At 48.8% G+C, this 25,482-nt stretch overlaps 5 protein-coding genes and 1 pseudogene across 6 annotated transcripts; all 6 read left to right on the top strand.

The window, feature by feature from the left end:
• The first annotated feature begins 239 nt into the window (after window positions 1-239).
• LOC128305844 (trypsin-1-like) lies at window positions 240-948 on the top strand (annotated as a pseudogene).
• A 963-nt stretch (window positions 949-1,911) lies between these two features.
• Window positions 1,912-2,873, top strand: LOC128305561 (trypsin-1-like). Its single transcript, XM_053043064.1, has one exon. The coding sequence runs from the start codon at window positions 1,912-1,914 to the stop codon at window positions 2,734-2,736; it is 825 nt and encodes a 274-aa protein (XP_052899024.1). The 3' UTR covers window positions 2,737-2,873.
• Window positions 2,874-4,247: 1,374 nt separating this feature from the next.
• On the top strand, window positions 4,248-5,168 carry LOC128304993 (trypsin-3-like). 2 transcript variants are annotated; one of them, XM_053042262.1, is made up of 2 exons: window positions 4,248-4,319; window positions 4,371-5,168. In XM_053042262.1, the coding sequence occupies exons 1-2, from the start codon at window positions 4,248-4,250 to the stop codon at window positions 5,070-5,072; spliced, it is 774 nt and encodes a 257-aa protein (XP_052898222.1). In that variant the 3' UTR covers window positions 5,073-5,168. The 2 variants fall into 2 exon arrangements, with proteins under 2 accessions (XP_052898222.1, XP_052898221.1); XM_053042261.1 differs by having other exon boundaries at window positions 4,248-5,168.
• An 11,964-nt stretch (window positions 5,169-17,132) lies between these two features.
• LOC128305007 (trypsin-1) lies at window positions 17,133-18,031 on the top strand. Its single transcript, XM_053042275.1, has one exon. It carries the CDS (start codon window positions 17,136-17,138, stop codon window positions 17,958-17,960), a length of 825 nt encoding a protein of 274 aa, XP_052898235.1. The 5' UTR covers window positions 17,133-17,135; the 3' UTR covers window positions 17,961-18,031.
• Window positions 18,032-18,606: 575 nt separating this feature from the next.
• On the top strand, window positions 18,607-22,585 carry LOC128300493 (leucine--tRNA ligase, cytoplasmic). The gene is made up of 3 exons (XM_053036569.1): window positions 18,607-18,634; window positions 18,723-22,077; window positions 22,157-22,585. Exons 1-3 carry the CDS (start codon window positions 18,620-18,622, stop codon window positions 22,363-22,365), a joined length of 3,579 nt encoding a protein of 1,192 aa, XP_052892529.1. The 5' UTR covers window positions 18,607-18,619; the 3' UTR covers window positions 22,366-22,585.
• A 645-nt stretch (window positions 22,586-23,230) lies between these two features.
• Window positions 23,231-24,575, top strand: LOC128303947 (fatty acid hydroxylase domain-containing protein 2-like). The gene is made up of 2 exons (XM_053041051.1): window positions 23,231-24,119; window positions 24,199-24,575. The coding sequence occupies exons 1-2, from the start codon at window positions 23,992-23,994 to the stop codon at window positions 24,299-24,301; spliced, it is 231 nt and encodes a 76-aa protein (XP_052897011.1). The 5' UTR covers window positions 23,231-23,991; the 3' UTR covers window positions 24,302-24,575.
• The last annotated feature ends 907 nt before the right edge of the window (window positions 24,576-25,482 follow it).

The following is a 25,482-nucleotide window of genomic DNA, read 5'->3' as shown; positions in this document are numbered from 1 at the left end:
CATACATGATCGTTTGCAAATGCCAATTATTTTATATATCTCTTGTTTTGACCTGAATTAGCCCATTCTCTTTCAAACATTTTCAAACGAACTTGGTTTGCTATTGTAGATAGGAAGTATACGATCTGTATAATGATTTAAACATGTCGTACCATGTGTAGACATTCAAACAAATAGCCATTCATAGAAACTGTCGGTTTGAAGCACGTGAAAGATAAGAAAAAGACATTTGCATTACAATGACGTTTCACTACGTAACCAATTTGAAGAGGGTACAGCAGTGTAACGAAACATTTCACAATCATACTGCGCTCACTGTTGCAGCGTCAGCATCAGAAATAGCCCTTAGCTGAACTTTAGATAGACGATCCGACTGCAGCTCACTGCACAAAATGCAGATCATCCAGCAATCTTGCTGTACGCGTAGGATCCTCAAAACACGCATCCGGTGGGACCGTGGTTCGCATAGCACGAGTCATAGAGCATCCTAACAACACAAATCACTCTTTCGACTACGATTATTCGCGATTGGAACTGAAAGACGAGCTTACCTTCAGTGATGTCGTTCAGTCGATTGCTCTTCCCAAGCAAGATGAATCGGTAAAGGATGGAACCTTGGCGATCGTGTCTGGATGGGGAATTACAAAGAATGCTTATAAGTCCAATGACGTTCTGCGTGCTGTAGTGGTTTCGACCATAAGGCAAGACGAATGTAACAAGGTTTAATACAAGCAATTCGGGGGAGTTACCGATCGTATGCTGTATGCCGGATATCAACAAGGAGGAAAGTATTCTTGCCATGGAGACTCTGGCGGTCCTTTGGTGGTTAACGGAAAACTCATTGGTGTCGTTTCATGGTGCAAGCTATGTGCTGATGTTAGTCATCGAGGAGTATACGCCCGTGTGGCCTATGTTAGAAACTGGATAAGAGAAAACAGTAAAGTGTAAAACGTTAATGATTTAAAACCTGTGCGGTAGAAAGTTAACTACTTCTTTGTTCCGCTACCTTAACCTGCAACATGACCCGTAGCCCGTACCCGTGCAACTCAATACAGGAATTAGAAAATGATGACGTAAATAGCGAGGAAAAAGCCAATGCCTTGTATTATGTGCGTCAAGTACGTGAAAGATAAGAACTATACGTTTGAAGAGGATACAATAGTGTAAAAGGAAATTTCAAAATGTTACTCAAGATATGAACGAAAATAAAAAAAAGCACCATAATTCGTAACAATACGCAGTTACCAAATAGTAAATGATGGTGTAATGTGATTGAATTATAGTTATAATTTCTAAGAGATAATGGTTCAAGTATCCGATGTCCTAATTTTTTTCTTTTATATAGACTGATATTAAACTAATTATGTCTACGTCTTTGTTGGCAGAAAATTGTAGCTAGAAGAAGCGAAAATGGCAGTTACATAGCAATTACTATGCGATAGGTTGAGGTCTCTGTGTTGCACAAACAATTTTCGGAAACAATAATTATTCTTCAAAATTGTCCATCCATTTTAAGCTTCATAGAGTCAAAAATATTATTACACAAAATTTACACATCGGATTATCCGTAACAAGTAAACAGAAATCATACTACGATCGTTCACTTCCTTCAATATCCATGTCTTAAGTACATACGGATGGGATTCTCCAACATTCAATAAAATGCCGAGAATCTAACCAAAGTGAAGTGGAATCATCATTGTCATCGTGTTCTTGACAAAATAAATAAAACACTTTAGGCATGTAATAATCGAATAAACTGCGAAAGTGTAAGAAATGCACGTGGACCGGAGAAAGATCACTAGTGACCTTATCAGCTAATACCATCAAATAACTGTCAGGGAATAGAAACGTTACACCATATAAATAATGTACAACCACTCTCTACTAGTCATACGAGTATTGGACACGATGTCGAACAAGATTGCAATCCTTCTGACTCTCGTGGTAGCTCTAGTTGCCTGCGTACAAGCTCAGGGCGATCAGCAACCTCGGTTCGTACGACCGCTGCCCCGATTCCTGCCAAAACCGCAGTTTGGAATTGGTCATCGCATCGTAGGAGGATTCGAAATTAACGTTTCAGAGACTCCGTATCAAGTATCACTGCAATACAATAAACGACACATCTGTGGTGGTTCCGTGCTATCCAGCAAGTGGGTCCTGACAGCAGCTCACTGCACTGACGGTTCGTCGCCTTCCAGCTTGACTGTGCGTGTTGGATCTTCGGAGCACGCGTCCGGTGGTAAAGTCGCACACGTTGCACACGTTTTGCAGCACCCGAGCTACGACGGCAGCACAACGGATTTCGACTACTCGCTGTTGGAACTGAAAGACGAGCTTACCTTCAGCGATGAGGTGCAGCCAGTAGCTCTTCCCGAGCAGGATGAAGCGGTGAAGGATGGAACCATGACGACCGTCTCTGGTTGGGGTAACACCCAAAGTGCTGATGAATCTAATGACGTCCTTCGAGCTGCCAACGTACCGACCGTAAGCCAAAAGAAATGTAACAAGGCTTACAAGCAATTCGGTGGAGTCACCGATCGTATGCTGTGCGCCGGATACCAGAAGGGTGGAAAGGATGCTTGCCAGGGAGACTCAGGCGGTCCGCTGGTCGCTGATGGAAAACTGGTTGGTGTCGTTTCTTGGGGCTACGGATGTGCTAAGGCTGGCTATCCAGGAGTGTACTCACGTGTGGCCACTGTTCGCAACTGGGTTCGTGAAAACAGTGGAGTGTGAAGTTTACCTATTTGGTGTAGAATGACCGGTGTGTTATTGACTTGAAATAAAATTTGTAAGTTTATTGTAAATCTGAAGAAGTTACGCATTTTCTTTCAATTATTTTTATAAATAAATTATATGAGGATAACAGATATAAGGACATCAGAAGTCTTGGAATTTTAGTGATATTTTATTCAAACACTCTACCACCTAGATGAGAACCCAGTACTGTATTGTGTTTTCAAGTTTTGCTATCGTTTTACCTACCTTGAGTAATGAAGTGCAGCCAGTTGTTCTTCCGTGACGATCGTCTCTGGCTGGGGAAGCACCCAGAGTACTGCAGAATCTAATGCTGTTCTAACGCTGCCAACGTACCGACTGTGAACCAACAGGATTGTCGAATGACTTACTCGTTCGAAGCAATATTGGCGTATGCTGAACGCAGGATACCAGCAGGGTGGAAAGGATGCTTGTCAGGGAATCTAACTCTGGTGGTCCTTTGGTGGGGCGCGGGATGTGCTCAACCGGGATATCCAAGAGTGTACTCGCGCGTGTTCAGTGTACGCGACTGGATATATAATATTTTATCTAATCTAAATACTACCTTATCAATTGATGTACCATATCCGCGTATATACTGTAATCGAAAGGTCCATCCTGTTAACATGATGTTAACATATGTTAATGTTAACACGATATTGTCTATCACAATAGCCATCTGTGTTGCATTTTTACTCTTGTCTTTTCTTTAAAGAAATATATTAAAAGAATATGATATTTAAAATACAAACTAATAGAAGAAGGAAGAAAACAATGCCTTAGTATTAACCTCCTCAATAAACAGTTAATTTAAACATAGGGTGTACTTCCTGTAAGGGATGAAAATGGAAAAATTGAATTAAATAACCAAATGAATTGAGCATTTTTGAGGGTGATGTATTAGGTAACGGTGCTGGTTTCACACGATAGGACCGGAACAAAATCCCATCCGGACCAATTTCCCATACGCACAGAACAGACTGTCCAGCTACAAATAAATAAAGACCAAGGAGATCATAAATGACAGACCTAGACCTCTTAGGGATGTTTTGCCTATCATTAAGAAGTTTAGGGCATTATTAAGCAAGTCATCATCCTTACAAAAATGCGCTTACTAATCTACAGCTCTCCTTATTATCTTCATCAGACACTTTTTAGACATGGTTTGTATGTTAACCACGATGATCATGAGTATGGTACTTGAATTTTGTTGGGATTCTCCTCCACATGCAAGCAATTTAACAAGCTAGATGATATGAAGTGGGAAGATTTGAGATCCACTCATCAAAACAAATAAACACATTAAGAATTTCCCATGAAGCGGGTTTTGTGCTGAAAACTTAACTTTGACGTAGAGGTTCGTGTGGACAATAATTGATACTGCTATCAGCTAATCCTTTCGAGTCATTGCCGTAGGCACTAGGTCGGACAATTATGGCGTATAAATAGTGGGCAGCTTCTGTCCACTAATCATACGAGTATTGGACACGATGTCGAACAAGATTGCAATCCTTCTGGCTCTTCTGGTTACGGTAGTTGCCTGCGTTCAGGCACAAGCCTCCGTGCGACATCGGTTCGTACGACCGCTGCCCCGATTCCTGCCAAAGCCACAGTATGGTGCTGGCCATCGCATCGTAGGAGGATTCGAGATCAACGTGTCTGATGCTCCGTATCAAGTATCGCTGCAATACTTCAATAGCCACCGCTGTGGAGGTTCCGTGCTGAACAATAAGTGGGTCCTGACAGCAGCTCACTGCACTGTCGGTATCGCGCCCACTAGTCTCGCTGTGCGGGTGGGATCTTCGGAGCACGCATCGGGTGGAGCCGTGGTTAGCGTTGCACGAGCCGTAGAGCACCCGAACTACGACGACAGCACTATCGATTTCGACTTCTCGCTATTGGAACTGAAAGACGAGCTTACCTTCAGTGATCAAGTCCAGCCAGTTGCTCTTCCCGAACAGGACGAACCGGTAGAGGATGGAACCATGACGACCGTCTCTGGATGGGGAAACACGCAAAGTTCAACTGAATCCAACGCTGTTCTGCGTGCTGCCAACGTACCGACTGTGAACCAACAGGAATGCGAGAATGCCTACGAACTATCTGGAGGAATCACCGATCGTATGCTGTGCGCCGGATACCAGCAGGGTGGAAAGGACGCTTGCCAGGGAGACTCTGGCGGTCCGCTGGTCGCTGACGGAACGTTGGTTGGTGTCGTATCGTGGGGAGCAGGATGCGCTCAGGCTGGTTATCCAGGAGTATACTCGCGTGTGGCCAGCGTACGCGATTGGGTTCGTGAGAACAGTGGGGTATAAATACCAATCAACCGTTGAAATGGCGACACTAATGCATTGGAAACGAATTAACAAAAAACACATGAAATAAAATAAATGGAACTGCATGTAATTGAAGGTAATGGAACTAGTTTATCAATTTAAACTGTATTCCGAACAATATCAATTTTACCCAGCGGCGGATCAAACGGTAGGCGAAGTAGGCGGTTGCCTAGGGCCTCGCCGTGTTGGGGGCCCCAAATAATTTGTGCCGATTGTGCGATTTTTGGAAATTTAACAGCAGAGTTAATTGATAGCACAAAATCTAATTAAAAAGGTAGAAAATTGATCGAAATTATCCTTACATTTGATATATCCTTGGTTAGATAATTTTTTTATTTGATTAGCTATATTGGCCCGGTTACACAGCTACGCAAGAGAAGTATGCAGTGTATTCAAACTCCTTCTTCTTTATCGGCACGACATCTTCAGGATGTTTAAGCCTACCATTTCTATTTTTTTTAAATTTATTTACCCGTAGGATAGTCAGTGCTGCGTACGGAGTTTTGGTGGTCCTGATGAAATTTTTCCTTGGTCCTGTCTTGTGCAGACCGACTGCGCTACCAATACACCATCTGGCCGCCACGTGAACCCTTATATGCCCTTTGACTTCAACCTATTCATGTATTCTATTTCTTGAACGGGATTTTTTCATCTGTTCGTAAATGATCCTACCGTTAGAATAGAAACCATGCTTGTTTTCACTTCCGCAATATTCGCCAGCTCGTGCAACAATACTCGTGGTGTGGTATTGTTTTCTCTCACCGATTAAACCGTGAAAATGTCCTACCTGCGTATTTCGGAACAGTATTGTGTTTAGTATTTCGATTGTCACAATTTGTGCAAGTTTGCAAGCCGGTAATTATGTTATAACCGACACAATGTGTCAGTGTACTACGAAATAGCTAGCATTGTCATAGAATATGAACAAAATCATATTGCAATCATTAGAACTCTCTTTTCCGTTTGATATGTGGTACTTCATGGTTCTCGGAATATCATTTCTATCTTTCTTGATTATTACTTAATCGAAGCTGGATTGTAGGTCCAGCTTATGTCCACCCATCCCAAACTGTCCAAACACTTCATCATATCCCCTTGTAGAATACTGTTCAAACTACATTGTTGTAATCTCGGTAACATTTGCATCGTTGTTAGACTGAAATTGTTCTAAAATTTCCAATTCTAAATCCATATCATCACCGTGAAATCGTTAATTTAAATTTAAAAAACACCAAAAAAGATACTTGAAGAAATCAATGCATTGATATGAAAACGATGTGTTCAGTGAAGTTAGTAGTCTTGCTAAAAGATTGTCGTGCGTGCTGAAAGCGGTCTCGTTTTTTTGCATTGAAAACTCAGTTTGTTTGAGAAAAATTTGTGAGAGCTTTGTGGTGTTGTAAACCTATAATTTGCTACTGACTATCAAATTGTGCCTGAGGAGCACGTAATACTGATGTAAATGTGCAAGTGTAAATGTAACGAAATGATCGCAAGTATCTTCACAATGACCGAAGAGATCGGCCCAGTAATTCTAGGATTTCTTGACGCACGGACAACTGACCTAAACTTGGAGCATCAAACTTAATACGCGAAAATCAATCGAACGATCGAAATTCACATTAATATGTGCAGGGCCACGAGAGTTGATAAAATGCTGAAAAATTTGTCCAATGTCCAAATCAGCTGGTCAACTGTGAAAACCACTATACCGTAGCCGCGCACACAATTGTTTTGCAGATTTTCGATACTAGGAGAGCATGTTTTTCCAGAGGTGACATCTGCAGCTTGGGACAAATTTGCCCATCACAATTGCTATTGCATACTATCAAACACGTGAGAACGATCGCTAATAAGTAATATCAATAAAACGGAAAGCATCCTTCATTTCGCTCAAATTTTCCATCGGCTGGTACGAAAATTCCATACAAAACCAGCTGTTTTCCGATTTCCGATACCAGGAAAGCATCCACGGAAGAGATTACCTTGTACAACAATTTTGGTCGAAAACCGCCGAAAGGTATGCAATATTTAAACACTAACTTTCCCGTAGATCGAGTAAAATTTTGCAGCAATTTTGCTCAAAAACCGCCGAAAGGTATGCAATGTTTAAACCCTAATTTTACCGTTGGTCGAGTAAAATTATGCAGCAATTTTGTTCAAAAACCGCCCAAAGTTATGCAATGTTTATACACTAACTTTTCCGTTGGTCGAGAAACATTTATTCGAAAACTACCAGTTTTCAAATGCATAGTACCAGGAGAGCATGCACGGAAGAGGTAGCTCCTGGTACTGCGCCGTAAGGTATGCAAAGTTTAAACACTAACTTTGCAACCAAATTTCCGCCGTAAGGTATGCAATGTTTATACACTAACTTTTCAACCAATTTTCCGCCGTAAGGTATGCAATGTTTATACATTAACTTTTCATACAAAACAGCTGTTTTCAGATTTCCGATACCAGGAGAGCATGTTGTTCAAGAGGTAACATCTTCCATCCCCCTCCCCCCCCTACCCTCACCATCAGTCCACGGCCAAGATGGCGGCCAAGATGGCGGCCAAGATGGCGGCCAAGATGGTGGTCAAGATGGCGGACAAGATGGCGCCCAAGATGGCGGACAAGATGGCGGCCAAGATGGCGGACAAGATGGCGGACAAGATGGCGGACAAGATGGCGGACAAGATGGCGGACAAGATGGTGGACACAAGATGGCGGCCAAGATGGCGGACACAAGATGGCGGACAAGATGGCGGACAAGATGGTGGACAAGATGGCGGACAAGATGGCGGACAAGATGGCGGCCAAGATGGCGGACAAGATGGCGGCCAAGATGGCGGACAAGATGGCGGACAAGATGGCGGCCAAGATGGCGGACACAAGATGGCGAACAAGATGGCGGCCAAGATGGCGGACAAGATGGCGGACAAGATGGCGGCCAAGATGGCGGACAAGATGGCGGCCAAGATGGCGTACACAAGATGGCGGCCAAGATGGCGGACAAGATGGCGGACAAGATGGCGGATACAAGATGGCGGCCAAGATGGCGGACAAGATGGCGGCCAAGATGGCGGACAAGATGGCGGCCAAGATGGCGGCCAAGATGGCAGCCAAGATGGTGGCCAAGATGGCGGCCAAGATGGCGGACAAGATGGCGGCCAAGATGGCGGACAAGATGGCGGACACAAGATGGCGGCCAAGATGGCGGACAAGATGGCGTACAAGATGGCGGACAAGATGGCGGCCAAGATGGCGGACACAAGATGGCGGCCAAGATGGCGGCCAAGATGGCGGCCAAGATGGCGGACAAGATGGCGGACACAAGATGGCGGCCAAGATGGCGGCCAAGATGGCGGACACAAGATGGCGGCCAAGATGACGGACAAGATGGCGGACAAGATGGCGGACAAGATGGCGGCCAAGATTGCGGACACAAGATGGCGGCCAAGATGGCGTACAAGATGGCGGCCAAGATGGCGGACAAGATGGCGGCCAAGATGGCGGCCAAGATGGCGGACACAAGATTGCGGACAAGATGGCGGCCAAGATGGCGGCCAAGATGGCGGACTAGATGGCGGCCAAGATGGCGAACACAAGATGGCGGACACAAGATAGCGGCCAAGATGGCGGCCAAGATGGCGAACAAGATGGCGGACACAAGATGGCGGCCAAGATGGCGGCCAAGATGGCGGACACAAGATGGCGGCCAAGATGACGGACAAGATGGCGGACAAGATGGCGGACAAGATGGCGGCCAAGATTGCGGACACAAGATGGCGGCCAAGATGGCGGCCAAGATGGTGGCCACGGTGGCCGACACAAGATGGCGGACAAGATGGCGGACAAGATGGCGGACACAAGATGGCGGGCAAGATGGCGGACAAGATGGCGGCCAAGATGGCGGACACAAGATGGCGGCCAAGATGGCGGACAAGATGACGGACAAGATGGCGGACAAGATGACGGACAAGATGGCGGACAAGATGGCGGACTAGATGGCGGACACAAGATGGCGGCCAAGATGGCGGACAAGATGGCGGCCAAGATGGCGGACACAAGATGGCGGACAAGATGGCGGCCAAGATGGCGGCCAAGATGGCGGCCAAGATGGCGGACTAGATGGCGGCCAAGATGGCGGACAAGATGGCGGACACAAGATGGCGGCCAAGATGGCGGCCAAGATGGCGGACACAAGATGGCGGCCAAGATGACGGACAAGATGGCGGACAAGATGGCGGACAAGATGGCGGCCAAGATTCGGGACACAAGATGGCGGCCAAGATGGCGGCCAAGATGGTGGCCACGGTGGCCGACACAAGATGGCGGACAAGATGGCGGACAAGATGGCGGACACAAGATGGCGGGCAAGATGGCGGACAAGATGGCGGCCAAGATGGCGGACACAAGATGGCGGCCAAGATGGCGGACAAGATGACGGACAAGATGGCGGACAAGATGGCGGACAAGATGGCGGACAAGATGGCGGACTAGATGGCGGCCAAGATAGCGGCCAAGATGGCGGACAAGATGGCGGCCAAGATGGCGGACACAAGATGGCGGCCAAGATGGCGGCCAAGATGGCGGCCAAGATGGCGGACAAGATGGCGGACACAAGATGGCGGCCAAGATGGCGGCCAAGATGGCGGACACAAGATGGCGGCCAAGATGACGGACAAGATGGCGGACAAGATGGCGGACAAGATGGCGGCCAAGATTGCGGACACAAGATGGCGGCCAAGATGGCGTACAAGATGGCGGCCAAGATGGCGGACAAGATGGCGGCCAAGATGGCGGCCAAGATGGCGGACACAAGATGGCGGACAAGATGGCGGCCAAGATGGCGGCCAAGATGGCGGACTAGATGGCGGCCAAGATGGCGGACACAAGATGGCGGCCAAGATGGCGGCCAAGATGGCGGCCAAGATGGCGGCCAAGATGGCGGCCAAGATGGCGGCCAAGATGGCGGACAAGATGGCGGACAAGATGGCGGACACAAGATGGCGGACAAGATGGCGGACAAGATGGCGGACAAGATGGCGGCCAAGATGGCGGACACAAGATGGCGGCCAAGATGGCGGACACAAGATGGCGGCCAAGATGGCGGACAAGATGACGGACAAGATGGCGGACAAGATGGCGGACAAGATGGCGGACAAGATGGCGGACTAGATGGCGGCCAAGATGGCAAACACAAGATGGCGGACACAAGATAGCGGACAAGATGGCGGCCAAGATGGCGGCCAAGATGGCGGACACAAGATGGCGGCCAAGATGACGGACAAGATGGCGGCCAAGATGGCGGCCAAGATGGTGGCCACGGTGGCCGACACAAGATGGCGGACAAGATGGCGGACAAGATGGCGGACACAAGATGGCGGACAAGATGGCGGACAAGATGGCGGCCAAGATGGCGGACACAAGATGGCGGCCAAGATGGCGGACAAGATGACGGACAAGATGGCGGACTAGATGGCGGACAAGATGGCGGACTAGATGGCGGACACAAGATGGCGGCCAAGATGGCGGACAAGATGACGGACAAGATGGCGAACAAGATGGCGGACAAGATGGCGGACAAGATGGCGGACAAGATGGCGGCCAAGATGGCGGACAAGATGGCGGACAAGATGGCGGCCAAGATGGCGGCCAAGATGGCGGCCAAGATGGCGGACAAGATGGCGGCCAAGATGGCGGACACAAGATGGCGGCCAAGATGGCGGACAAGATGGCGGCCAAGATGGCGGCCAAGATGGCGGACAAGATGGCGGCCAAGATGGCGGCCAAGATGGCGGCCAAGATGGCGGACACAAGATGGCGGCCAAGATGACGGACAAGATGGCGGACAAGATGGCGGACAAGATGGCGGCCAAGATTGCGGACACAAGATGGCGGCCAAGATGGCGTACAAGATGGCGGCCAAGATGGCGGACAAGATGGCGGACACAAGATGGCGGACAAGATGGCGGCCAAGATGGCGGCCAAGATGGCGGACTAGATGGCGGCCAAGATGACGAACACAAGATGGCGGACACAAGATAGCGGACAAGATGGCGGCCAAGATGGCGGCCAAGATGGTGGCCACGGTGGCCGACACAAGATGGCGGACAAGATGGCGGCCAAGATGGCGGACACAAGATGGCGGGCAAGATGGCGGACAAGATGGCGGCCAAGATGGCGGACACAAGATGGCGGCCAAGATGGCGGACAAGATGACGGACAAGATGGCGGACAAGATGGCGGACAAGATGGCGGACAAGATGGCGGACTAGATGGCGGCCAAGATGGCAAACACAAGATGGCGGACACAAGATAGCGGACAAGATGGCGGCCAAGATGGCGGCCAAGATGGTGGACTAGATGGCGGACAAGATGGCGGCCAAGATGGCGGACACAAGATGGCGGACAAGATGGCGGCCAAGATGGCGGCCAAGATGGCGGCCAATATGGTGGCCAAGATGGCGGACACAAGATGGCGGACAAGATGGCGGACACAAGATGGCGGCCAAGATGGCGGCCAAGATGACGGACAAGATGGCGGACAAGATGGCGGACAAGATGGCGGACAAGATGGCGGCCAAGATGGCGGACAAGATGGCGGCCAAGATGGCGGACACAAGATGGCGGCCAAGATGGCGGACAAGATGACGGACAAGATGGCGGACAAGATGGCGGACAAGATGGCGGACAAGATGGCGGCCAAGATGGCGGACAAGATGGCGGACAAGATGGCGGCCAAGATGGCGGCCAAGATGGCGGACAAGATGGCGGACAAGATGGCGGACAAGATGGCGGACACAAGATGGCGGACAAGATGGCGGACAAGATGGCGGACTAGATGGCGGACACAAGATGGCGGCCAAGATGGCGGCCAAGATGACGGACAAGATGGCGGACACAAGATGGCGGACAAGATGGCGGACAAGATGGCGGACAAGATGGCGGACAAGATGGCGGCCAAGATGGCGGACAAGATGGCGGACAAGATGGCGGCCAAGATGGTGGCCACGGTGGCCGACACAAGATGGCGGACAAGATGGCGGACAAGATGGCGGACACAAGATGGCGGACAAGATGGCGGACAAGATGGCGGCCAAGATGGCGGACACAAGATGGCGGCCAAGATGGCGGACAAGATGACGGACAAGATGGCGGACAAGATGGCGGACAAGATGGTGGACAAGATGGCGGACAAGATGGCGGCCAAGATGGCGGCCAAGATGGCGGACAAGATGGCGGACAAGATGGCGGACAAGATGGCGGCCAAGATGGCGGACAAGATGGCGGCCAAGATGGCGGACACAAGATGGCGGCCAAGATGACGGACAAGATGGCGGACAAGATGGCGGACAAGATGGCGGCCAAGATTGCGGACACAAGATGGCGGCCAAGATGGCGTACAAGATGGCGGCCAAGATGGCGGACAAGATGGCGGACACAAGATGGCGGACAAGATGGCGGCCAAGATGGCGGCCAAGATGGCGGACTAGATGGCGGCCAAGATGACGAACACAAGATGGCGGACACAAGATAGCGGACAAGATGGCGGCCAAGATGGCGGCCAAGATGGTGGCCACGGTGGCCGACACAAGATGGCGGACAAGATGGCGGCCAAGATGGCGGACACAAGATGGCGGGCAAGATGGCGGACAAGATGGCGGCCAAGATGGCGGACACAAGATGGCGGCCAAGATGGCGGACAAGATGACGGACAAGATGGCGGACAAGATGGCGGACAAGATGGCGGACAAGATGGCGGACAAGATGGCGGACAAGATGGCGGACTAGATGGCGGCCAAGATGGCAAACACAAGATGGCGGACACAAGATAGCGGACAAGATGGCGGCCAAGATGGCGGACAAGATGGCGGCCAAGATGGCGGACACAAGATGGCGGACAAGATGGCGGCCAAGATGGCGGCCAAGATGGCGGCCAATATGGTGGCCAAGATGGCGGACACAAGATGGCGGACAAGATGGCGGACACAAGATGGCGGCCAAGATGGCGGCCAAGATGACGGACAAGATGGCGGACAAGATGGCGGACAAGATGGCGGACAAGATGGCGGCCAAGATGGCGGACAAGATGGCGGCCAAGATGGCGGACACAAGATGGCGGCCAAGATGGCGGACAAGATGACGGACAAGATGGCGGACAAGATGGCGGACAAGATGGCGGACAAGATGGCGGCCAAGATGGCGGACAAGATGGCGGACAAGATGGCGGCCAAGATGGCGGCCAAGATGGCGGACAAGATGGCGGACAAGATGGCGGACAAGATGGCGGACACAAGATGGCGGACAAGATGGCGGACAAGATGGCGGACTAGATGGCGGACACAAGATGGCGGCCAAGATGGCGGCCAAGATGACGGACAAGATGGCGGACACAAGATGGCGGACAAGATGGCGGACAAGATGGCGGACAAGATGGCGGACAAGATGGCGGCCAAGATGGCGGACAAGATGGCGGACAAGATGGCGGCCAAGATGGTGGCCACGGTGGCCGACACAAGATGGCGGACAAGATGGCGGACAAGATGGCGGACACAAGATGGCGGACAAGATGGCGGACAAGATGGCGGCCAAGATGGCGGACACAAGATGGCGGCCAAGATGGCGGACAAGATGACGGACAAGATGGCGGACAAGATGGCGGACAAGATGGTGGACAAGATGGCGGACAAGATGGCGGCCAAGATGGCGGCCAAGATGGCGGACAAGATGGCGGACAAGATGGCGGCCAAGATGGCGGACACAAGATGGCGGACAAGATGGCGGCCAAGATGGCAGCCAAGATGGCGGCCAATATGGTGGCCAAGATGGCGGACAAGATGGCGGACACAAGATGGCGGACAAGATGGCGGACACAAGATGGCGGCCAAGATGGCGGCCAAGATGGCGGCCAAGATGGCGGCCAAGATGGCGGACAAGATGGCGGACAAGATGGCGGACACAAGATGGCGGACAAGATGGCGGACAAGATGGCGGACAAGATGGCGGCCAAGATGGCGGCCAAGATGGCGGACAAGATGGCGGCCAATATGGCGGACAAGATGGCGGACAAGATGGCGGACAAGATGGCGGCCAAGATGGCGGACAAGATGGCGGACAAGATGGCGGACAAGATGGCGGACACAAGATGGCGGCCAAGATAGCGGACAAGATGGCGGCCAAGATGGCGGACAAGATAGCGGCCAAGATGGTGGACATAATGGCGGACACAAGATGGCGGCCAAGATGGCGGACAAGATGATGGCCAAGATGGCGGACAAGATGGCGGACAAGATGGCGGACAAGATGGCGGCCAAGATGGCGGACACAAGATGGCGGCCAAGATGGCGGACACAAGATGGCGGACAAAATGGCGGCCAAGATGGCGGACAAGATGGCGGCCAAGATGGCGGACACAAGATGGCGGACAAGATGGCGGACAAGATGGCGGACAAGATGGTGGAAAAGATGGCGGCCAAGATGGCGGACAAGATGGCGGACAAGATGGTGGACAAGATGGCGGACAAGATGGCGGCCAAGATGGCGGACAAGATGGCGGACACGATGGCGGACAAGATGGCGGCCAAGATGGCGGACACAAGAAGGCGGACAAGATGGCGGCCAAGATGGCGGCCAAGATGGCGGACAAGATGGCGGACAAGATGGCGGCCAAGATGGCGGACAAGATGGCGGTCAAGAGGTGGGTGGTGACCCGTGGGTGGTGACCCGTGGGAGGTGGGTGGTGACCCGTGGGAGGTGGGTGGCGACCCGTGGGTGGTGGGTGGTAACCCGTGGGAGGTAAGTGGTGACCCGTGGGTAGTGAGTGGTGACCCGTGGGAGGTGGGTGGTGACCCGTGGGAGGTGGGTGGTGACACGTGGAAGGCGGGAGGTGACACGTGGGAGGTGGGTTGTTAAACGTGGGAGGTGGGTGGTGACCCGTGGGAGGTGGGTGGTGACCCGTGTGAGGTGGGTGGTGACCCGTGGGTGAAGGGTGGTGACCCGTGGGAGGTGAGTGGTGACCTGTGTGAGGTAAGTGGTGACCCGTGGGTGGAGGGTGGTGACCCGTGGGAGGTGGGTGATGACCCGTGGGAGGTGGGTGGCGACCCGTGGGAGGTGGGAGGTGATACGAGGAGGGAGATGACATGAGGGGGAAGGTGACACGATAGGGTAGGTGACACGATGGGGAGATGACGGCTAATTGACGGCTAATTGATGGCTAATCGACGGCTAATCGCCGGCTAATCGACGGCTTATTAACGGCTAATTGACGGCTATTTTACGGCTAATTGACGGCTTATTGACGGCTAATCGGCGGCTGATATACGGCTAATAGACGGCTAATCGACGGCTAATCGACGGCTCAATGGCATGGAATTGGCATGGAATTGCATAAAAAGTTTCGCGCCATCTACCGCCATCTTGCTCGGCTGGTACCAGGTGTTACCTCTTGAAAAACTTACTCTCCTCGTATGGGAAATTTGAAAACAGCTGGTTTTGTATGGCATTTCGTACCAGTCGATGGAAAGTTTGAGCGAGAGAGATGAGAGATACTTCCCATTTCATCCAACCCATTTGCATTGGCGATCTCACGTGTTTGATAGTATGCAATAGCAATAGTGATGGGCAAATTTGTCCCAAGCTGCAGATGTCACCACTTGAACAACATGCAAAACAATTGTGTGCGCGGCTATGGTATAGTGGTTTTCACAGTTGACCAGTCGATTTGGTCATTAGACAAATATGTCAGCATTTTGTCAACTCTCGTGGCTCTGCACCTAATGGATCAAAGAATGCTATAAAACATAATCAATTGTTGAAATAGTTCAATAAGTAGAAGCCCACCACAGAAATCAACCGTTAAGTTTTGTTCATCGCCTAAAACATCGACGTGAGCGAATGATCATGGCGGTAGTCTTTCAACACATAAATCCCCCCTGGACCTCCAAGGGGATTGATCCTCCACTGATTTTACCTCTCTTCTAAATATCAGGAACGCGATACTCTATCAGCCCAACCAGTTATCAGATATGAATCTTTAAAAGTAAGGGCAATATTAAAGACACAGGTCAATCTTCTGTCGCATGATTTTGTTCATTGGTACTTTTTTTTCTGGTCAATCTGAAATACTATAAGCACCCCCATTAAACAATACAAAAATTTATTTCTTATCCTCACCATCATTCATGTACGCTTACTGAACGAGAGATTTTCCCTAAGCTGGAAGGAATCATAGGACGTCTGAGGTGAAAAAAATCAATGGATCAATGGCTAAGATCCAATATTCGAAAGGACAAGTTGAGGTGCAGGATCATTTCTCGATCATTTTTAGAATGAATTTAAACTTCAATCAGTCCGTTTAACAAATGTTTAATTGTAAAATTAAGGAGTTCTGGCTTGATTGAAGGCCCGAAACAAGATTTAATTTCACATGTAATTTTACCGGTAACAAATATATAATGCGTAACCTCGCACAAATATGCTTAATCACGTCATTGTGTGCAATTTACAAGTGCCTAGGAATGTGAACACCTTAAAGAACCACTACAACAAACAATGCACTGTACAATTGTCTGGCCACGGCGCACGACCATAAGCCGATTCGAGATCACTTGGTATGAGGAAAACCCGTCAAAGAACGACAATAATCCTTCTAAGCTTGTATTCGAAATAGTTGTCCAAAATCATCGCGATCTTGCTAACGTTGAGGATTATTGTCCTCGAGTATCTGATAGTGGTCAGACAGCAATTATTTACTTAGGTGCGATAAACAATCTTCAAGTACCTCTTGGTCCGGAAAGGTTTCTCCACGAAAGTAGGCACGTCTAAAAGGCAGGCCAGTTTGAAGTGGAGATGATACCGTTATCGGGCACTTTTCAGCAAAAATCCAAGACTTCTCAAGTGCGATAACACTAGGACAGAGCATTCAGAATCTAACGATCAACGATTGATAACGTTATCAATTAATACCACCGAATAGCAAGTTCAGTGCCATTAAATCTTACTTTACTATATATAGTTAACATTAACAATCCATTGACCATACGAGTATTGGACACGATGTCGCACAAGATTGCAATTCTTTTTGCTCTTCTGGTTGCGGTAGTCGCCTGCGTCCAGGCACAGGCCGATCAGCGTCATCGCCTCGTTCGACCGCAGCCACGATTCTCACCAAGACCGCGGTACTCCGTTGGCCAGCGTATTGTCGGTGGATTCGAGATCGACGTCTCCGATGCTCCGTATCAGGTGTCTTTGCAGCATAACAAGCGTCACAACTGCGGAGGTTCCGTCCTGTCCAGCAAGTGGGTTCTAACAGCAGCTCACTGCACTGCTGGAGCGTCGCCTTCCAGCTTGACTGTGCGACTGGGATCCTCGAAACACGCATCGGGTGGAACCGTTGTCAATGTTGCACGTGTCGTACAGCACGCTAGCTACGACAGCAGCAACATCGATTTCGACTACTCCCTGCTGGAGCTGGAAAGCGAGCTTACCTTCAGTGATGAAGTCCAGCCAGTTGCTCTTCCCGAGCAGAACGAAACGGTAGAGGATGGAACCATGACGACCGTTTCTGGTTGGGGCAGTACACAGAGTTCTGCTGAATCAAACGCTGTTCTTCGCGCTGCCAACGTACCGACCGTCAATCAAAAAGAATGTGATAAGGCTTACTCATCGTTTGGAGGAGTCACCGATCGTATGCTGTGCGCCGGATACCAGCAGGGTGGAAAGGACGCTTGCCAGGGAGACTCGGGCGGTCCGTTGGTCGCTGAAGGAAAGTTGGTTGGTGTCGTTTCTTGGGGCTACGGATGTGCTCAGGCCGGATATCCAGGAGTGTACTCGCGGGTGGCCAGCGTACGCGATTGGGTTCGTGAAAACAGTGGAGTGTGAACGGTTCCTCACACGTGTAATAACCTCAGATAACGTGAAAGACGTAAGAGTAAAAAATAAAGCCGCACAGAAGAAAATATTTTGTTAAATGTTCAATAACGCGTTCGGATGACCTAGAACTGTAATAAAATTCATTTCAGCAATGCATATGAGCCACTAGCTCCACAGATCAAACGCACCCAAACGAAATGCGGTACAAAAAACCAGTGAATTGCAATTAATCTTTATTCGAGCAATCAAACAAAAAAATTATTTTAACCATATCTTATTCCTGCAAGCTTATCGGTAGAAGGGCTGGTTTTCCCACGCCACAATCAACGCAAAATCCCTTCTAGAACATTTTGCCATGCAAAGATCTGCAATGTCCAAAATCTTGTCATAGCTCCCTGGCTGAAGCGAAAAAAAACTAAACAGTCAATATGAAACTATGTTATAATGTTGTTCAGGAACGATTTTTCTTTGAAACAATAATTCGGTATTTATGTTTCCGTGTCCTGTATTGCAAATTCAACTGCCAAATCAAATTTCGGCTCGAGCTCGAACGATGAGCTGTCAAACTACTGCACGGACGACAGCTGTCAAAGTTTGCTGACGTTTTTATGCATGTGGGCCGGCGGGATAAAAAAAACTTGGAATTTACAACACGATCCAAAACGGCAATGGCAACGGCGATGGTGAGTAATAAACGCGAATGCACCATATTGCATGATGCAATTCGGTGCATACTAATCGTAATCAATTATGCACATTACATTTTCGTAGGCGAACGAACGGAAGGGAACGTTTAAGGTGGAATACCTTCAGAAAATCGAACGTGATATCCAACAACGTTGGCAACGGGACAAGGTGTACGATGTGGACGCTCCGAAGGAACCACGCAAGCAGGACGATGAAAAGTTTCTGGTTACCTTCCCGTACCCCTATATGAACGGACGGCTTCATCTGGGCCATGCATTCTCGCTGTCGAAAGCGGAATTCGCCGTACGGTATCAGCGGCTCAAAGGCAAGAAGGTTTTGTTTCCGCTCGGTTTTCACTGCACCGGAATGCCGATTAAGGCGTGTGCCGACAAGCTGAAGCGTGAGATCGAGATGTACGGTTGTCCGCCCGTGTTTCCGAGTGAGGAATCAGTAGTGGTGGAAAAGCCAGAAGATCGAGACGTCGTACCGAAGGATAAGAGCAAAGGCAAGAAAAGCAAAGCGACGGCCAAAGCCGGCACGGCAAAGTTCCAGTGGCAGATTATGCAAAGCTTAGGTTTGACCGATGCGGAGATTGTCAAGTTTACCAACACCGATCACTGGTTGGAGTATTTCCCGCCACTGGCTATACAGGATCTGAAGGATCTGGGTGCTCACATCGATTGGCGGCGTACGTTCATCACGACGGATGCGAACCCGTTCTATGATTCTTTCGTAAGGTGGCAGTTTAATCATCTGAAGGCACGTGGCAAGATTATGTACGGAAAGCGCCACACCATCTTCTCGCCAAAGGATGGTCAACCGTGTATGGATCACGACCGTTCCTCTGGTGAGGGAGTTGGTCCGCAGGAGTATACGTTGATCAAGATGAAGGTGATCGGTAAGCTGCCAGCAAAGCTATCGTCCGCAGTTGGAAAGCGGCCAGTATATTTGGTGTGCGGTACATTACGTCCGGAAACCATGTACGGACAGACTAACTGTTGGGTACATCCCGACATCAAGTACATCGCGTTCGAAACGGTCAAGCAAGAAGTTTGGATGTGTACCCGTCGAGCTGCAAGAAATATGTCCTTCCAAGGATTTACCGCCGTCGAGGGTGAATTGAAAGTGCTGACTGAACTCACTGGGCAGGACATTATGGGACTGCAGCTATCAGCGCCACTCACCTCGAATAAGGTAATCTACACCTTACCGATGCTGTCCATCAAGGAGGATAAGGGAACTGGTATCGTAACTTCGGTTCCGTCCGATTCCCCAGATGACTACGCGGCCCTGGTTGACTTGCAGAAGAAACAGCCGTTCCGGGAAAAGTACGGCATCGCGGACGAGATGGTATTACCGTTTCAACCCATCCCGATTATCGATGTACCCGGTTTGGGTAATCTGTGCGCCGTGTACGCGTATAATAAGTTCAAGATCCAAAGCCAAAACGATCGCGAAAAGCTTGCCGATGCGAAGGAGCTGGTTTACCTGAAAGGATTCTACGACGGGATGATGCTGGTTGGGGAGCACAAGGGCAAAAAGGTACAGGATGTGAAGAAGGACCTTAAGCAGCAACTGATCGAACGGAACGAAGCGGCTGTGTACTACGAGCCGGAAAAAACGATCATGTCGCGATCGGGCGATGTGTGTGTGGTGGCACTCTGCAATCAGTGGTATCTAAACTACGGCGAAGAAGTTTGGCAAAAGCAAACGACGGATCATCTACGCACGATGGAAGTGTTCCACGAGGAGGTATCGCGTAATTTTGAACACTGTCTCGATTGGCTGCACGAGTATGCCTGCTCGCGTACGTACGGTCTCGGTACGAAGCTTCCGTGGGATCAACAGTGGCTCATCGAATCCTTGTCGGATTCTACCATCTACATGGCATTCTACACGGTCGCCCATCTGCTTCAAGCCGGATCATTCCGGGGAGAGAAACCGAGTCCATTGGGCCTTACTGCCGAAGATATGACACCCGAAGTGTGGGATTATATTTTCTTCGCCGACGCGAAACCTCCAGCACAGAGCCGCATCAAACGCGATGCTTTGGAGCAGCTAAAGCGAGAATTTAACTTTTGGTACCCGGTTGATCTGCGTGTTTCCGGCAAGGATCTGATCCAGAATCATCTGACGTTTTTCCTGTACAATCACGTCGCGATCTGGCCAAAGGAACCGACCAAGTGGCCGAAAGGCGTACGTTGCAACGGTCATCTGTTGCTCAATTCGGCGAAAATGTCCAAATCCGACGGAAACTTTCTCACGCTTTATGAAGCGATTGCTAAGTTCAGTGCGGACGGTACGCGTCTGTGTTTGGCAGACGCTGGAGACAGCATTGAGGATGCAAACTTTGTGGTAGCCAATGCAGATGCCGGCATCTTGCGACTATACACGTTCATCGAATGGGTCAAGGAAACGCTCTGTTGCATAGGCATGCTTCGTACAGGGCCCCAAGATCTGTTGTATACTGATCGGGGATTTTCGAACGAAATAAATCTACTGACGCAGCAGACAGACGAATACTACCGGAAGATGATGTTCAGAGAAGCGCTGCGAACAGGGTTCTTCGAGTTCCAGACGGCTCGTGACAGATACCGTGAGCTGTGCGGAACGAACGGGATGCATGCGAACCTGGTGATGGAATTTATACAACGGCAGGCACTGCTTATTGCTCCGATCTGTCCCCATGTGGCTGAGTTTATCTGGTGTGATCTGCTACGCCGACAAACGTCCATTCTGCACGAGTCCTGGCCAACCGTCGAATCGGTTAACGAGGGGAATGTGAAATGCTACGTCTATCTGAAGGAAGCGGCCCATTCGTTCCGTGTGGCACGGAAAAATTTCACCCAGCCGAAAGGTGGCAAGGGAGGTGCAAATAAGATACTGACCGGAAAACCTATCGGTGCTACGATCTGGGTAGCGAAAACGTGCCCACCGTGGCAATCGTGCGTGCTGGACACGATGCGCGAACTGTACGAGCGACAGGGCGATGAAACACTGCCGGACAACAAGATCATTGCGACCGAGCTAGGCAAGAAAGAAGTGCTGAAAAAATATATGAAGCGAGTGATGCCTTTCGCGCAGATGATACGCGAGCGTGTGGAAGCGATCGGAGGGCCGGGAAAGCAGGCAATGGATGTGACAATGGATTTCGACGAGCACGATATACTGAAGGAAAATTACACATATCTGTTCAACACGCTCGAGGTAGATGTATTAGAGTTCAGATACACGCACGAATCGGATACACCGGAAAAGACGCGAGAGGAGGTCCGACCCGGTGTACCGTTTATCGAATTCAAGGTTCTACCGTTCGTGACGGTAACATTCGAGAATCCGGTCGAACGATCCGGCTTGTTTGCGGTCACTATGAATCTGTCTGATAGATGTACGAGCGAAACGCTTAAAGAGAAGCTTGCGAAACAAATTGGTTTCAAAGGTAAGTGTTTTTGGAGGACTGTTGTATGGAAAGCTTCGATTACAAACGATAAACCTGTACTATCCTCTTTCAATTTCAGCTGACTTGTCGGCTCTGGAAATTATGCGATACGAAGATCCGGTACTGGGACCGCGCAGTCTACCCACGTTTCAGGACTACCGGTCTGGCAAGGTGACCATCGAGGAAGGAGATTTAATGGTGGATATGGAGAAGCAGCAAGTTCTGCTTAGCAATAGCACTATCAAGAATATGAACATCGGAACGAATTTTATCTACGTTATCAATTGAGGCTGAGTGCGCGGCTGCACGCTTATATTTATCTTGAACTACGAGTGAAACACATCGGCCTGGTCGGAATAACAAAAAAATAAATACATGAATCCTTGAATTTTTTTATTCATAATAAAACAAAATCACTCTAGCTACTATTTCTATGTTCATGTATCTTTAGGAAAATGTATTCCCTTCCAGAAAATCAAAGTCGGAAAGTCCGGTTTTCATCCATAAATAATACTAAATATATTTTTAACCTTCCAGTAGGCAACCGGGCAACCCGGGTATTTTTTCAACTGAAAACTGCAATTCATTTTGATTCATTGCTTGTATTGACCTGAAATTTTCAGTAGCCTCCCAACTTTAATCGTTCTTTCGTCTTTCTAGCTGTTCTATTTAGTTATAAACTCATGTATTCCATAAAACCGTTTGGGGGCTCTTCAAGCAATACGAAGAATTCAAGGAAATATAGAAACAATTCGGCATTTTTCTCTACTCATTTGCTAAACATTGATAAATTGAAATGCGAAGCTGCCAACTATTGCATTGCATACTGTCAAACCCGTGAGAGCGATCGCCAGCGCAAGTGAGATGGATTAAATGAGAAGCATCATTCATCGACTCGCTCAAACTTTCCGTCGGCTGATACGAAATCCCATACAAAGCAGCTGTTTTCAGATTTCCGATACCAAGAGAGCATGTATTAGCTGGAGGTAACATGTATGTCCCCATATTTTGTCGCTTGGGCCATCACTACGCACACTACCAAACTGATGAGCACCATCGCTTGTGTAAGTGAGAAGAGGTGAGATGAGATGTTGATGGTATGCGTAGTGATGGCCTAGGCCATCTTGATTTCTACGCCATTTCGTAAATTTTCGCACCGACATTGGTTGTTTTTCGGCAAAAAACGGGTTGCTCTGCGTACCAATAACTGCAATAAGTGATTTTTTCTTCATTCCGCACTTGTACGCTACGCACGATAAGCGATCCTTGTAGCCAACGAAAAGGCGTATCGTTCACCGTGGATCAAAGCTGGAAAAAGAAGGAGGATTACACGAAGCTAAAACGTCCTTCCGGACAACTCGGGCCTGCGGTATTGTGCCCACGTCCGCGGCGATCAGGGACAGCGGTGGTATCCTTCCTGCATTACGTAAGAAACGATCTGCTGCAGCGAACCAACTGTCGAGACTTTTAGGTGATAACATCCCGCAAGCCGTATGTGAAAGTTTTGTTCCACAATCAATCAGCAACAGGGCGGCGTTTTTGCGTAGATACAAAACGCAACCCGGGTAAAAATGAACCGATAGAATCGCATGATCTGCGGTGTGTGGTGAAGACAATCTTGTGCAATCAAACGGTGATTGGTGTCCCGATAACGTTTGCTGGCTACTATGGAACAATCCGTAATTCGGTGCCGGACGTGGGTGTGATATTGCGCGATCTTGTCGTGTGTGTGTCTTCTTTGCCGAGATTGGATTTTACTACGTGTATCGACTCTTGCACCTCAAGCCACTGTACAAACTGGTCCATAAAAAGCACCACGAATGGACGACACCGTTTGCTTGGACCGCTATGTACTGCCATCCGATCGGGCACATCATCAGCAACATGATCCCGCCAATGATCGGCATATAGCTCATGAAGGCGCACATCTTCACCACTGCTATCTGGTTTCCGTTGGTAATCTTTAACACGATTCGGGATCATTGTGGCTACCATTTGGCGTTCTTTCCCAGCCCCGAGGACCACGATTATCATCACGCGAAGTATGAATCATCAAGCTAAACTGCTGTATGAGGGATATTCTTGCAAAGCTTTATATGAATGTTTGTTGTATGTTTATAGATTTACTGAGTGCTTCGGAACGTTCGGGTATCTCGATTGGTTGCACGGGACGGACACACAGTTCCGGAAGTCAAAGCAGCACCAGCGTCATCGTACACTTTGAGGCATTAAATCGGCCCGAGAGTTGTAGCCGGATAGTTAATCCGAAGCCACCTGTTTGCCATCCAAAGCTTATGAGTGAGGGTGGTAAGGAATACCTCGTTCCAAAACATTCATCGTTGTTTCGTCTTTCTAGCTGTTCTATTTAATTACAAACTCATGTATTCAATAACATGAAACATAGAAACAATTCGGCATTTTACTTGGACCTTTTCTCTACTCATTTGCTAAACATGGATAATAAACTCATTTCCGATTTTTTGGTGTATACATTGTAAGTTTAAACAAGCAGTAAGTATTTAATTTTCATTTATTTCAAACGTTACCGCGTAAGTTTTCAACCAGCATACCCGGGTATTTCATACATTTTGTATGGAGCATGACGTTCCCCTTCTGCTTCTTTTCTTATTGTACATAGTTTCGAGTCAAATTCAATGGATTTAAAATTTAAAAAGGAATCGTTAGTTTTATCATAACATAAAAAAGATAATGAATGAATCGAATAAATTTTAGATATGCAAAATATACAAACCAGCTGTTTTCATATTTCTGTGAGAGCGATCGCCAGCGCAAGTGAGATGGATGGAATGGGAAGTCTCCCTCATCTCTCGCTCAAAATCGCCGGCGACTGGATCGAAATTTCTATACAAAATCAGCTGTTTTCAGATTTCCTACACCAAGAGAGCATGTATTAGCAAGAGGTAACATGTATGCCCCCAGATTTTGTCAAGTGGGCCATCACTACGCATACCATCAAACCCGTGAGCACCATCGCTTGTGTAAGTGAGATGAGGTGAGATGAGTTTGGTAGTGTGCGTAGTGATGGCCCAAGCAACAAAATATGCACGCTGGAGGGATAAACATGTTACCTCCTGCTAATACATGCTCTCTTGGTGTCAGAAATCTGAAAACAGCTGCTTTGTATGGGATTTCGCACGGGAGAGTTTGAAAATGACAATGGTGATGGATGCGGCGCTCCTGGATGGCGTTTGGAATAATTGCGGAGCAACGAAACGAAGAGAGTGAAAAGTGCAAAAAACATTTCTTACTTCACAGAAGTAACATAACATCTTGTTTTTCTTACGGAAATTCGTGTTTTAATTCACTTCAACTAGAAATTATTTAAATAATAACACAAAAACGCTACATAATATTTAGAAATGATATTTGTACAATGTTCATAAA

Source organism: Anopheles moucheti, chromosome 3 (genome assembly GCF_943734755.1).
Source record: "Anopheles moucheti chromosome 3, idAnoMoucSN_F20_07, whole genome shotgun sequence".
NCBI classification, from domain to species: Eukaryota; Metazoa; Arthropoda; class Insecta; order Diptera; family Culicidae; genus Anopheles; species Anopheles moucheti.
This window is presented reverse-complemented; position numbering and strand designations above follow the sequence as displayed.